This window comes from Parasteatoda tepidariorum, chromosome 6 (assembly GCF_043381705.1).
Source record: "Parasteatoda tepidariorum isolate YZ-2023 chromosome 6, CAS_Ptep_4.0, whole genome shotgun sequence".
In the NCBI taxonomy this organism is placed as follows: domain Eukaryota; kingdom Metazoa; phylum Arthropoda; class Arachnida; order Araneae; family Theridiidae; genus Parasteatoda; species Parasteatoda tepidariorum.
In genome coordinates, this window is record NC_092209.1 from 15128386 (window position 1) to 15143561 (window position 15176).

The following is a 15176-nucleotide window of genomic DNA, read 5'->3' on the forward strand; positions in this document are numbered from 1 at the left end:
GTTTATTTATAGTTCAGACTTCCTTATGTTTTTGAAGTTATTGATTGATTAATATTTATTTAGTTATATTATTATAATAACACAATATTTGCTAATTGTATTAGTTTTTGCTTGGAAAATCTAACATTTGACATTACAAATATTAAAAAAAATGATGAAGTTTCCTGATAAAAAATTGCATGGTTTTAGATAAAATATGGTATAGATTTCCATTGAAATATACCTGGAAATGTCAGGAATTTTTATGTACTTATTTATTTATTTTTTGAAATTGAGTGGGAAGTCTGATGTCCTATTCTGTTTGATTTTGTTAGGTTTAAATATAATGTGACAAAAGAGCTAAAAAAATGTTATATATATTATTATGGTTTTAACGCTTGTTGAAGACAAAGAAAGACACTGCAATTGAATGAACACAATTTATTTTTTTTATAAAACTACATTCTAAAATTACAAATGTTGCGAAGTAAAATGCTTCTGTACAATATTTACAAAGGTTCTTGGTTCATAATGATAAGCTATAAGTGAATAAAAAAATTCATATAAAATACTGTGCAAAAAAGTATAAATAAATAAATACTCTTAAAATCTACTTTTAAAACTGATTAAAAAGGTTTGAGAGATTTATCTAAAAATCTCTTTTATGTAATATATCTCACACATTACTGTTATAAATATCTACTTTTGTAATTTTAACTTAAAAAAATTCTATGAGACCTTAACAATCTGTGATTTCCAACATGGTAATATGCATACTTTGGATAAGTTATATATTTATGTAATCAAATTTACACCACATTTTAAAACACTTTCTACCAAATTTTCCACAAAAAGAGATAAAAAAAAAGAATAAAAATGGATTAATCACAAATATCACTCAAAGAAAAATTCCACACAAATCATAAATAAATCTACTTTGTAGAGAAAATGTTATGAAGACATGTTTAGTACAACATGTTTTTGTAACCAGCTGTATGATAGAGTAATTATGATAATTTTATGCCTTCTTTTAAAACATTTCGATTCTGCTCGATGTACTGGCTGTGCTTTTCTTCAATGGGTAGACCTGGAAAAAAAAAAGCACATTATACTTTAGTTCAAACTTCACTGAAAAGAAAGAATTATTGGTCTCCATGCTGCAGAGCGTTTGACGGAATGGAGAAACTGCTCGATCAGGGAGGCTCCAACAGCGATTTCGCTTACCTTATAAGGTGAGTCAAATTCGCCAAAAATCGTTGACTGCACACAAAAGGAAAGTTATGACGTGAGTCATGTGGCACATACTTTTCCTTCACAGAAAAAAATGGGAAAAGCAGTACCGATTTGTTTTGTTTGGGCAAATTTAACTAAACTTAAATGAAACAAAAAATCACTTTTGTATTAACTTTGAAGGATAAAAACTCTGGAAGCATCTTATTATATAGTTGCTATTCTTTGATGCGCTTGTATCTATAGTTGCATATAGTTAAAAATTTAGATTCTTTTGATACAACTCTTTTTCTTGTTTTTAAAAATATAGGAATACCCATTAATGCGCTTGTTATTACACAGATAAAGAGGCTGGTAATTTATCGTCTCCTCACTGTCACAGATTATTTATATCTTTTTTCCGCCTAAATTTTAGAGATTTCTTCCCAATTTTTATATGTTTCAGTTATTAAAACATCGTTTAAATCGCAAATTTATTTAATTCCACTTAAAATTTTGTAATTTATAAAGATTTCGCAAATTTCTTACTTTAATTCTTCTACACGACCAGTTCCAGGTACCCTTTGAAAATTTTATTTGTTTTCTGGTCGATTTTCAAGGTGCTCGATTCTGGGCAGCTAGTCGAATAATCAAACAATCATGCAAACAAGATAAAGATTGTTCAATTTTCTATGGAACAAATATTTTACAAAATATAGATCCAAGGAAATTTATTGTGCACATATGTGAATATAATCGTATGTTTTTCTTTTTGGTTTATTCAGCAGCAAAAGAATTTTAACCAGACTGGCTGGAAATTTAATTTTTTAAACCATTAAGTAAGAAAGCATTTTAGTTAAAATTATCAATGGCAAATTTTATTCATGTTTTGTTTTTATTAAACGTAAATCAAATAATACTGCAGCAGAAGTAAAATGTTTCCCAGGGAGATATTTTGTTAAGCTATGTAAAAATTAAGTTTTTTTTCTTCTTTTGTTTTAGAATGAAAATGAAAAGTTCCTCAAAAAATGTAATTTTATTCAAACAATTGTCTTGGTTTTATCTACAAGGAAATTAATCTTCAATGATGTTTACATTAGTATGTAATCGCATGAGAACAATTAATGTGTTTATAAGAAAATTTCTGTTTGAAACTTTGTTGTCTACCACCATACTTTCATAAAATGCTAAGTTACAAATACAAAAAATAAAAACTGGTGTTAAACGAAGGCTATTTTCCTTAGTTAGGATACAGGTTGTGTCCATTTTCTCTCTCCATATATTGGTCTTATATTGGATGCTATTTTTTCCAGGTTTGGGTTTATTTGCTCTGTTAGATTTTTTTATTGAAAAAAAAGAAAGATATTTGCCCCTTTAATTGTTTTTACCAGTGTTTTGTCAAATTCCTCTACAGAAATCAGAACCTCTACTGAGCAAATCAGAATTGTTTGATAAAAATTTCTGAATTATTCCATCAAAATACATTTTTTAGCTATGCTTGTTAAATTTTTTCCCCCTAAACACCATAGAATGTTGCATTGAATAATGTATCCTTTTTCTTCTATTTTTTACTGACGTTAGACCACTACTCTTTTACCTCAGATAACAAAACCTAAATCAGCCTAATTCTACACTTAACAATTCAACTCATGGACTGCACACTAAAAAACGTGTGTGTTTTTATATTTTCCTTATTTATACTAAACACATTAGCCTAGAAGAAAACAATCTTAAATTTTTATTAAAGCATAGTTAAGTGATAAAATTAATATTTGCTGTGTTGCCAATTCGTATGGTTGTTAGGAAAGTTTTTATAAGGTGGTAGAAGAATAATTGTTATAGAGTAGAAAGATTACTCCTATACAGGGCTAAAGAGAATAGAAGGGCTAGTTCACTCCGCTCTTAGAGCTGAAGCTACGATTTGCCTCCTCATGACGTCACTGTGTCCACAGATCTCTAAGATCGCAAGCAAAGATATTATGATAACTTTGCATCTTTCTCTTTGTAAAAATAAGTTAGACTTTTTCTGGTTATTAGCCTTCAAACTTTACGTAATTAACACATTATTTCCGTTCATAAACATAGTTCAAAAAAAACTTTCTTGGTTATTATATTAAAAAAATACCATTTTAAACTTATAAAAATGTTTTGCTAGTTGGTGAAAATGACACGATAAATACTTTATTTTAAAAAGTTCAGTTTTAACTTTAACTATTAAGAAAAATGAAGGCATATATCGACACTTTTTTTATCTACATATTCTTTTATAAAGATAAGTTAAGTTAAATTTAGAATCCCTGATTTTAAAATATGTCGTTAATAGCAATTTGTTCATACTTAATCATTAGGAAACATCAACCTTAAACGCTAATTACTGAAACAAAATAATAATTTAGGTTCATAATGACATTAGAAATTTTACAATTGTTTATAGACATTTAAATTTACGATGATATAATTTATAGATATTTAAATTGAAGAGAATATAATTTTTAAAAAAAATCATAAATATTTAGAATAACTACATTAAAAAATATGTTATGAAATTAGGAGAATTTCAACTATATACTATATATTTTATTTATACTTTTTATTTACATTTTAATTTTCATTTACTTTATCCATTTTTTAATTTTTTTCACCTGCCTTTCTTTTTGAAGTAACGAGGTGGTTTCTATTTAGATAATGAATTTTTATACAAGTTCTTAATGACAGAATAAACGACAGAATATTGCTGTTTTATATTAACTGTGTCATTTCGGAATCCATTCTTTACATAGCTGTTCATTTACTTTAGGGAACATGCGGAAAATTATATTTTTTCCTTTGTTTTTCTATCAGAATTTTTTCAAGTTGCAATCGCGCAAACTGGCATTTCGATAATAGTTTTAAATTCTTGTAAATTCACTGCAAAAACTGAGGAAAGTCATTATAGAAAATAACAAATGTCTTAGAATATCTCGCAAAAAGAAATGCTCCAATATTAGTTAGAGCTAGTAAGGCCGAACGCTCCGTTCTTGAAGTAAAAGTGCGAGCTTTGCGCCAAAGTGACGTCCCTAGAGAAAATCGGAGGATTGGCGCGGCGAGAGCTACTTCAAAGGAGTGAACCAGCCCTTCTATTCTCTTTAGCCCTGACTACTATATGCCAATGTTTCATTTTTGGAATATGTACCTTTTTCAAAAATATAAAGACTGATAATCTAACTATGTCCTTAGAATTTATCTTGGAGAAATACTAAGACATTTGTTTTCTCAAAGTTATTTTAATAATATAAAATTCTTTAATATATTTTGAATAAATGAATTTTTCATATTTTTAAATCCAGTTGGTAGTTAAGGAAATGAATCTTCTATTAATCACAAATGTGTGGCCGTTTTTCTCATCAGTAGTCATATCAATTTCAATTACAAGTCATTCATTTCATTTCAACTGAACGTCCCGCAGTGGACCGATTGTTAAGACACAGTTCGCAGCAGATCACTGGATGCGGGTGAGTGACCACTTGGAACAGTGGGCGTAGGGACCGAGGGTGTGCGGTATTGGTCCTCGTTAAACTGTTCTACCATAAAGTGCTCGATTTCACGTGTAAATACATTAAATAAAGGGCTAACGAAAAAGTTTTGCACCTTTATTTTTAAGGTATTATTGCGAAGTGTGAACCTGGCAGGTTAATGGATGAGTTTGAATATGGATGTATCGGTTATTTCAAGCGAACTTTCACAAGGAAATAACTTACAATCTCTCTCTCTTTGATTTCTGAAATAGAAAGTGTTAAAAAGTACCATTTTTAAATAAAGGATTAACAAAAAAGTTTTGTTCTTTTATTTTCATGGTTTTATTACAAACGTGCATCTGGCAGGTTAATGCTTAAGTTGTAATTATATGACAGTGAATATGAATGTATCGGCAACCAGTACCGTTTTTACGTATAGCCAGTGCCTGGGAGCCTCAAGCACTCGGGTGGGCCTTGAGAATCTTAATTTTTGTAAATTTTATTGAAAATTAACTTAGAATATACAACATTGCATTATACATTTTTTTAAATAAATATATTCTAGTGTAAATAGTGTGCATTTTTTTCAACAAATAGTGAATGATTATCGTTCAATCACCAATAATTTAAATAGTTTTTCACCTGGAAAACTTAAAATAAAGCGAAATCTATTTTTAAACATTAAAATAAGGTTTTTAGTTAGTTAATCAGCTCTTTAGGTCTAATTGTCTCTAACTATGCTTGACCACCACCAACTCTGTTTAGTGTTTAGAATTAGTTAAATAAAGTACTAATTGAAAGAGTTTAGAATTACACAGTACTACAGGACAGCAACTTTTAAACTGGTTATATCTGATTTGCATTTTGAAATATGTTTTAATAACTAACTTTCATAGTTTGACCAAATAATTCATACTTTTTGCGTTTTTTATTTGGCATACCTTTATGTTTTTTTTTTTCTTAATTTCATTTTTTTAAGTGGCCTCTTGGTTTTTTTAAAAATTATTTTATTTATTGAGGATTACAACTGGTCAGCATCTCAATTTTTAAAAAATTAAGCATAGATTTAAAATGTTTTATTTTATGTAATAAAATTATGTAAATAATAACAAGCAAATAATTATGATGATTATAAAAAATAATAAAATTATGTAATGCTTTATTTCTGGGTAATAAAAAGATGCTTAAGTTTTTTTTAGATAATTGAATGTCTTAAAATGTTCTATTTTCTGAATATTAAGTCTTTTAGTTTGATTTTAAACAGTATAATGTGTTAAAAGGGCCCAAAACATTTCTGTGCCCGGGGGCTCTGCTCGCTATTAAGGCGGTCCTGTCTTACTTCAAGCAAACATTCACAAGGAAATAACTTTTTGATCCTTCTCTCTTTTTTATTTCAGAAATAGAAAATGTTACAAATAAATGTTATCAAATAAAAGGTTATCAGCAGAAGTTTTGTCCCTTTATTTTTAAGGCATTATTGCAAAATATGAATATGGTGAAGGTAAACGGTTGTTATTATATAACAGTGAATATTAACGTGTCGAATATTTTTAAATAAAGGGTTAATAAAAAAGTTTTGTCCCTTAATTTTTAAAGGAACTTTGAACATATTTATGAGAAAATTTTTATTAAAATATAAATAGCAAAATTGTCTGATGAGATTTCCTCACATATTTTTAAAATAGAGCAGGCTTATCGTACCTGTATCGTACAGCTTGTTTTCGTACGTGTAATCGTCAGGAAATTATATAGTTCAGCATTAAGTATGCTACTCAGAACGTACATGCGGGAAAATACAAAATCCTTTTAATACATTTGTAGCGTATCTACCACTACAAAATTACAACTACATTTCACTAGTATATAAGACATGTTAACTCGACTCTATGTCGGGGTACCTTTTCATAGATGAAGGTTGACATGGTCTGTAAGGTTGACATGGTCTCCCCACATTGGTGACCCGGACGTGATGTGAACACGCCTACCTTGAAAAGAACGCCCACTTTGATCTGGATACGCCTACATCGGCAGTAACGCCTACTTCGTTGGATGGTCCACATTGAACAGTTGACTTGCTACTTGTGACTGCATCATTATCCCCCTCCTTACGCTGTTGCTACTCAGTCTCATCTCGATCACACACAACGTTGGCTTGCATACACTCGACTGCTAACGGCAACACAGGAGCGACCACAACCGTGAAGTTAATACACCTCTCACATTCAGCACTCAAAAAATACGGTGATCTTAATACAGCTCTCCCGGCTTCGCAAAAAACAGCAATGAATCAACTAGTGGCATCCATTCATCGAATTCTATCATAGCTATAATTCTGGTGGGGGAGTACTGTAGCGTATCTACCACAACAAAATTACAACTACATTTCACTAGTATATAAGACATGTTAACTCGACTCTATGTCGGGTACCTTTTCATAGATGAAGGTTGACATGGTCTGTAACTACTCTCCCCACACATTACTTACCTCACTTTAAACATGATGTTATAAAAAAATTCCTATATACTATAAAAAAATTTTAGATATTAATTTTGACTTGCCAAAAATGTTTCCGAAAATCTCATAGAACTTCATTTAATAACATGTTTTCGATCAATTGAGAGACATTTCTTTAATTTTAAAAAATAGGAAACTGAATCGGGTTGACGCCGATTCAGTTTCAGAGCGTAGTTATCATTATGACTATTAAACTCTGATTCAGGAGTATATAAAGCAAGTTAATATTGCTGCACGTTTTGATAAATAACGGTTGACATTGATGGCAGCATATTCTCTACACAAGAGGTGTCCGAAATATTAAGAAAAGAAAAAAAAACTTCGTAACTGCAAGAAATGTTTCTAATATTTCTGAAGTACTGCGAAATGTTTCTGGATAATACAGAAAGAGAGCTCTGATAGCTTAAACTCTGCTTAACTTAAACTCTGATTCAGAAGTATATAAAGCAAGTTAATATTGCTGCACGTTTTGATAAATAACGGTTGACATTGATGACAGCATATTCTCTACACAAGAGGTGTCCGAAATATTAAGAAAAGAAAAAAGAAACTTCGTAACTGCAAGAAATGTTTCTAATATTTCTGAAGTACTGCGAAATGTTTCTGGATAATACAGAAAGAGGTATCCGAAATATTCAGAAAGGTTTTACAACATATACCATAGCTGCCCCCTATATTCAGAAACGTTACGGTTTTTTTTTTTGCAGTGTACCTACCCAGATGTTCACAGAAAAATACGTTAGAAAGTTTCGTTGTGAGATCCATTGCTGTGAATCGGCTTAGACTTGAATGCCCACCGAACAGAGTTCTCATTGCTCTGTCACACAAGAACGGCACATCTGTTTGATTCAGGTGAACTGTTCCCCTGAAACAAAAACATAATGCATATATAAAAAAAGCCTATTATTTTTTAATCATTGAAACAACAGCTATAAGACTATATTTATAAACTTGTTTTAGTATAAGTCCCATAACGATATCATTGAATTGTTTTAATATATCAGTGTTTCCCAAAGTGTTGAATCAAAACAGTCCTCCACGAAGGCAAAATTTTTCCCTATACTTGATCATGGAGTTCCCTTGTCTTGTGGACTGGGTTCAAAATTACAAGGCTACGCAGTTGAGCATTAGTAGTCGTAAACCTAAAATTGGGTCTGCTGTTCCTAGACACTTATAAAATAACATCAAAATTCGCCTATAATGCGCATATGTGTTGCCCCGGTAGCAGACCCGGATATGTTTTGCCTCGGTAGTAGAGTGATCCAGTGGTCCCCATCCTCCCAAGCTCTTGGGCGCATTCATCCCCCCCCCCCAAAAAAAAAATTTGCTAACTTCACCCTTCCATGTTAGCTCGTTCGAAATAGTGCTACTTTGCTTGCATATAATATAAGAAATGCAGACCTTGATCCTGATTGTGAATGCTGAAAATATGTTTAAAGCAAAAATAAATAAATTAAAAAAGACGGCACAAAAAATACTTGAAAATGGGCTGACTAAAACTATTACAATAAATGATAAGTTACTGATGGCACCTGTAGATTAATGAGCTCAGAAGTTTTAAACTAATAATTAAAAAAAAAAAAAGTTTATTGAAGTTACCAAACAATGCAGCAAATGGCAAGCAGCAATCATCACAAGAGTTGGGAATTTTAGCACAATTAACCCTTTCAGACAAACGTCCATTATAATGGACATGATTTGGAGATTTTTTTTTAACCCTGTCGATCGCCGTTTTTTAACAAAAAAATTATGCAAATGGTTCTTTATACCGTTAAGAATGTAAACATTTCCAGAATTTCCTTATGTATTTTGCTTTGCACCTGTAGTCAAGTTATGTATGCCTGAAAATGGCCAGTTGCTTCTTTTATTTATGTAATTAAAAAAAAAAATTCTCTCGTCTAAATGCCTCCCCAAACTATTCGTTTTATTTAGTGCAACCCTCCCCCCAAGCTTTAAGTGGGCGCCTCGTGCGCCCTCCTTCCCCCCTGATGGGGGCCCCTGGAGTGATCTATAGCACTTCTTCATGAATCCAAATTTTTTTTGCAGCTTCAAGGCATTCAGATAGATATTATTTCAGAAATTCAGCTTTACCATTTAACTCTAAGACTTTTATTTTGCACTAATGGAAAAAATGTACGCATGAAACGGTTCTAGGGGTGTTTCACCGAACATACCACCTGTGGTCTTTACCCCACCCCTACAGAATGAAAGGAACTCCTGAGGTAGGTATACTTAGAGTGCCTGTATTGAAAAGAGTGATGACAATATCCAAGAGCGCATGCGCTGCCGTCAGATTTTTGTCCAAGGGGGTAGCCAGATGATACACCGAAATTGGCGCCACTCGCTCATTTGGTGTTATTCTGAAGGTTCTGTTATTCTAAGAGTATATACTAAAGTATNTTCAAGAATCCAAATTTTTTTGCAGCTTCAAGGCATTCAGATAGATATTAATTAAGAAATTCAGCTTTACCATTTACCTCTAAGACTCTTATTTTGCACTAATGAAAAAAATGTACGCATGAAACACGTGGTGACAAGTTTGCATAGAAATTAAATGGAAATTTTCTTTAGTTAGCAACTAATTTTGTTAAAAAAAAGACAACAACTGTTTTATATTGTAAAAGCAAGGCTGCCAATTTTCTACACTTTGTTGGAAAACTTCTTTTTGTGGTAGTAAATTTTACGTCTTATGTATGATTCCTTCCTTAGTAAAATTGATTTGAAGTTATTTTCCCTGCTAATACACGTGAATGATTTAAAAAGTTGATATTAAAAATCACTTCTTTCTAATTCCTCATGGTGAAATTATTTAAGTTTAAAAAAAATTGAACTAATTTCCTTTTTATTATCTGCCACTCAATAAAATATTTTGAAAAAGGCGCCCTGGAAGTCTACGTAGATAATTTTATATGATTCATAGCTTTTGTTGATAGGAACATTCAGTTTTAAAAAGTTCCCACGAGCTGGAAAAAATAAATGAGTGGTAGCTAAGATTTTTCAAGACTACTGAAAGATGCTTACATTCATCTTTATTCGCGAATTATGAAATTATTTTTTGTACCTATATACATTTATTTCCTTTCCATTATTTCCTTTTTTCCGAATAAATATTTATTGATAGCTTAAAAACATCTAAATATATCTATCTCACTTTAAAAGATTTTTTAGATGGTCTTACCACTTGTAAGAACTAAGAATGAAAAATTTGAGTAGCCCGTCATTAACATTTTTAAAAAGAGACAAGCTCCAAAAACAGAACATTGGATTTTTAGCGGTTAATCTAACATTCATGTTGCAAAATCTTCAAATATAAGGTTCTTAAAAATTATATATGCATACCTGCCAGCTTCTGCGGTAGCCAAAACAGGTTTCACAAAGTGGTAGTAAAATAACAATTAAAGTTAGAAATATTTTCTAATAATTAAACTACCTAAACATTTCAGAGCAAATACATCATATCTACGCATTTTTTAACCCTTTTGCATTCGCAGTTTTTTTAAACACTGTTTGATATAACTCCAGCACTATAGCATTTAAAATACACAATACAGTATTATTATACAATTTTAAAATGCTGAAATAATGCGGTCACTAATTATTAAGTAATAAAATTTCTTAATTTTAAAGTGGTGACTGTTGATGGTGCCTCAGTGGAGACATCGGAGTGCAAAGGGTTAATTATTGATCTGTCGAGGTAAGTTTAAAAATTTTTTTGGAACTTTAAATTGAAGATTTAGTTTGTCAAAACGCTATAATGATGTTACCACTAAGAAAATATTTTTCTCAACAGCCGTACAAGTTGGCAGTTACGTATTTGTTGTTTAAATTCAACCCTTTGCACTCCGAGTACTTTTAAGGACTGTCTGATCTAATATCAGCACTATAGCATTTAAAATACACTATATACTATTGTTATACAATTTCAAAATTCTTCAACAATGTGGTTACTAATTATTAAGCTATAAAATTTCGTAATTTTGAAGTGGTAAATGTTGATTTTGCCTTAGTGGGGACATTCGAGTGCAAAGGGTTAAGTTTAATTTATACATTGATGCTGAAAAGGGATTAGATCCCAATACAGTCAACACATTGCAAGTGGGTCTCATTGATTTAATTTTTAATGGGGTTGTGAAATTTCTACATTTATACTTATTTCATCAAATTATACCTAAATTGATTTTAACTACCATTACATTTAAATAGTTTAAACATACTTACAAATAATTTGACAAATTCATGCATTTAGTAAAATATTTTATGGAGTTGATTAATTTAAAGCCCGAACTCTTCGTAACTTTGCAAACATTTCAAATGTCTCTAAGTTTAAATGAATAAAAAATAATACATTAAAGCATAAACTTAGGTACCAATGCAACAATTTTTTTAAAAAAGGTTACAATGTTTGTAGCCCAACATTTAGTTATTTTATTAGGTTGAACATGCTAGCTAAACGTGAACTGATTGTATGCTTTATGTGTCACTTTAAATGGCGATTCACTACCACCAGGTGAACATCCCAGAGAAGTGGGTTAGAATTGACTTGATACTCATATGTGGTAGTTATCTTAGCATCAGCCCCGCGAGGGACTCTAACTAGTAATTCATCTGAGTGGGAATAAATAATAAATCGCCGAAGCGCAACTGAAAGGTGGGGTTCAGTAACATTTACTGAGAGAAAATTAAATTAAAGTAGCGAGATTATACTAACAAATTTAAGAGAGCGAAGATGTTTTTGTGGCAGACTGCCTCGCCTCCCCCTAAGCTTCGCAGGTGCACAGTAGCCACATAGCCTCAGAGAAATTGGAAAAATACATGATAATAAATGCGCAAAAATATAAAGGTGAATATGAAGTGAAAAATTATATACAAGTATTTACAAAATTTACGGGACAATACCTCATCGGATAGGAAAAAGGCGGTGGCCGGGCTATATTTTATATTGTCTTTGATGAGTTCAAAATCAAAGTTTTTAAAGTAGTTGCACGCATCACAGGAGAGTGCATCCCTGAAGAAATTTACACATAGTTCAGCTATTTTGTTGATTTTTAAATCTTTTATTAGATCTTTCATTCTCATGAATCTGGAGACCCCAGTGATGTAATTGACTTGATACTTTACTTTGTTTAACAAAAGCTGGGCACCTGGGCCGCGCAGAAGACCCATATCCCATTCATCATGAAATAACAAACAAAATAAATATAAAAACAGTTCGTATACAGAGTCTTTGAGGTGATATTAATTGACTTGATAGTAATGATATTTTCATTATATTAAGGCGTTATTATGCAAAGAGTGGTAGTTTATTATTATTAGGTGGGAATTTTCTTGCGTAAACTACTATGTATGTTTTCTTAAGCACAAATCCATGATTATGGATGGAAATATCAAGCTTCATATTTCTAAAATATCGAGATGATAGGTGTGTTTTTTTAAATCTCAAAGATAAGTACTAAGAATGAAATAGTTGTGTTATCAGCTTTTATGAATTTGGAATCTAGAATAAATTAACTAGCTGCGATGGGTTAATTAGATACCATTTTAAATGATATTAAGATTTATACCCTTAATGTTAGATACGCTTTTATTGATTTTCATGCGCAATTTCTACTGATGTTGCGATTGCATTACACTTTGTTGTGATATAAAAAGTACTTTTTTTGAAATTAGTGTTTAGTTTAAACTGCAACATTAGATAACAGTACTTTTTCCGGTAGCATGCGATTTTTGAATGGATAATACATGTTTGCGCGTCGATGTTTTCTTGAGTGAGTCTTAGCCACCATTGCGAACAATGATTGCTAAATTGTATAAGTGCATCTACGGAACAATTTTACACAATGTATAAGAGTGAAAAATTAAAATACATATAAGAATTTGAAAGAAATAATAGTGGTAGTTTAAATTGATTCAGATTTCAATGATACGACAGGCCGGGTAACCGACTTTTGACCCAAGTGAATTTTGTCCTAATAGATAACTAATGATGTGCACTTGTGAGCATAGGTGTTCCTCAGGGGTCAGTTTGTGAAGGATAGGTATAGAAGAATTTTATACAAGGGACAGAGTCCTTTTCTAGGGAAAAACAATTTGAAAGGGAAAAAAGATTTTATTTAACCTTTTGGGGACGGGTGATTCAGAACAGCATTCGTAGAAAATCAGAATCAAGTTGCAATTAAATAAAAAAAGGTAACTTAAATGCACTCGTTGTTAATTTGACAGACTTACTTTGCTTTTACTTTAATTATTGTTAGTTTAATCATATATATAATCAATGCCTATGCCTATACTATGTGAAATATTTATCTAAGTTTCGGCCCCGCCAGGGGCTCTATCTCATTCATCTCAGTGGGATTATATGCTTAATCAGTGGGGGAATATAATCAATGTTAATTCAAAGTATAACTAAATACTTTTATTTTGAACAAAGTATTAGTGAATTAAATAAATCAAACAATTATAACTCCGCCCACAAATAAACTGCTAAAGAAATACTTTGATTACCAGTTTTATATTTTTACCTTGATTGATACGGTTTTATGCTGTCACGTATTTGTGACAGTCGGCGCGAAAGTGCTAAGTATTATATGTTTAATGTACATACATAGCAATTATAAAGATGAACCGGTGTATATATAATGTGAGAATAGGGACATCCCAAATTATAACAAATTAAATTACTAATATTTCATAACAAATATAAATAAGGAGTTTGAAGAATGAAACTTTTTGAGGGTAAAATAATATATATATATATATATATATAAGTTTAAAATATAAAGGAAACATGGGAAAAATTACAGAACAATGAAAATAGGGGAAAAATGAAAAATAATAATAAAAATAACAAGAAGCCAAAAGAAAAAAAATTACGAAAAAAAGGAATTTTTTTTAAGAAAATCAGGAAAATAAAAGATATAATCTTTTTATCAGCTTACACCATTATATCCGCAAAAAAGAGTGCTTCCTAATATAGGATCAATATAGCCAAAGCAAAATATATCAATACAATAGTGTGAGGAGCACTCAAAAAATTTTACAAAAAAATTACAACAAATGAAATAGAACACAATAGGTAAAAATATCACCAAAAAACATAAAATAAAATATAAAAAAAACAAAAACAGAATAAAACACGAAAAGATATCTATAAAGCGAGTAGCGAATTCAAATGAACTTACATGAACGGGAAATTTTTCAAGAAGGATTTAAAATAAATTCGTAACAAGATTGCCAGATTGCAAAAAAAGAAAACAAAAGCGCGAATTGAGCTAAAAGCGTAACTAGAGGAGTTTTGTATTAAAGTGCGTTCTTACTGCATTACTGAAGTGCATTTAATTAGTTAGTTACCAAGGATGGACCCGAAAATGGATGTGCACAAGGTAATATTATACTGGATAATTTAAAGAAGTTGACAATAAATAATTTTAGAAAACAAATATTTATTTAAGAAAAAAATGTAAAATAGAAAAGAGAAAGAAACATGAATTGCCTGTTTTGCACATAATTTTTGCCATGGATTTGCCCGAAATGGATTTGCACATGGAAAAATTATATAAATTAACAAAGAAATTTTTTAGTAAATTATTTAAGTCACGGATTTGCCCGAAGTAGATTTGCACATGGAAAAATTATATAAATAAACAAAGAAAATTTTTAGTATATATATCTACAATAATATACGATTAATTCAATGATTTTATATAGAATTTTATTACTTTAGTTGGGTGTCCATTGTTTTTTTTATCAAATTTTGAAAGAGTTTATCTATTTGTTTTTTGGATAAATAAATATTACTACATATTCTTTTTATTCTATTCATTTCATTAAAAGTGGTATTTAAATAGATGCTCCTAGAAACATTAGAATTCCAAGTAACTAGTTTATTAATATTAAAATTAAAATCATTTCTTTTATCGTATAAATCAACAAAGCAGATATTTTCAACTTTCATAATACCCAAATCCAAAAAATTGAAATTA

At 30.5% G+C, this 15176-nt stretch overlaps 2 protein-coding genes across 3 annotated transcripts in view; one reads left to right on the forward strand and one right to left on the reverse strand.

The window, feature by feature from the left end:
• Positions 1–15176, forward strand: part of LOC107451959 (testicular acid phosphatase homolog) — a 539537-nt gene that overhangs the window by 65646 nt on the left and 458715 nt on the right. The window lies entirely within an intron of this gene.
• Positions 406–15176, reverse strand: part of LOC107442841 (platelet-activating factor acetylhydrolase-like) — a 164406-nt gene continuing 149635 nt past the window's right edge. The window contains exons 7-8 of the mRNA XM_043044717.2: positions 7914–8062; positions 406–1066 (exon numbers count right to left, since the gene is read on the reverse strand). Coding sequence (XP_042900651.1) covers positions 987–1066; positions 7914–8062 — 229 coding nt within the window. The 3' untranslated portion in view covers positions 406–986. The remainder of the gene's footprint in view (positions 1067–7913; positions 8063–15176) is intronic.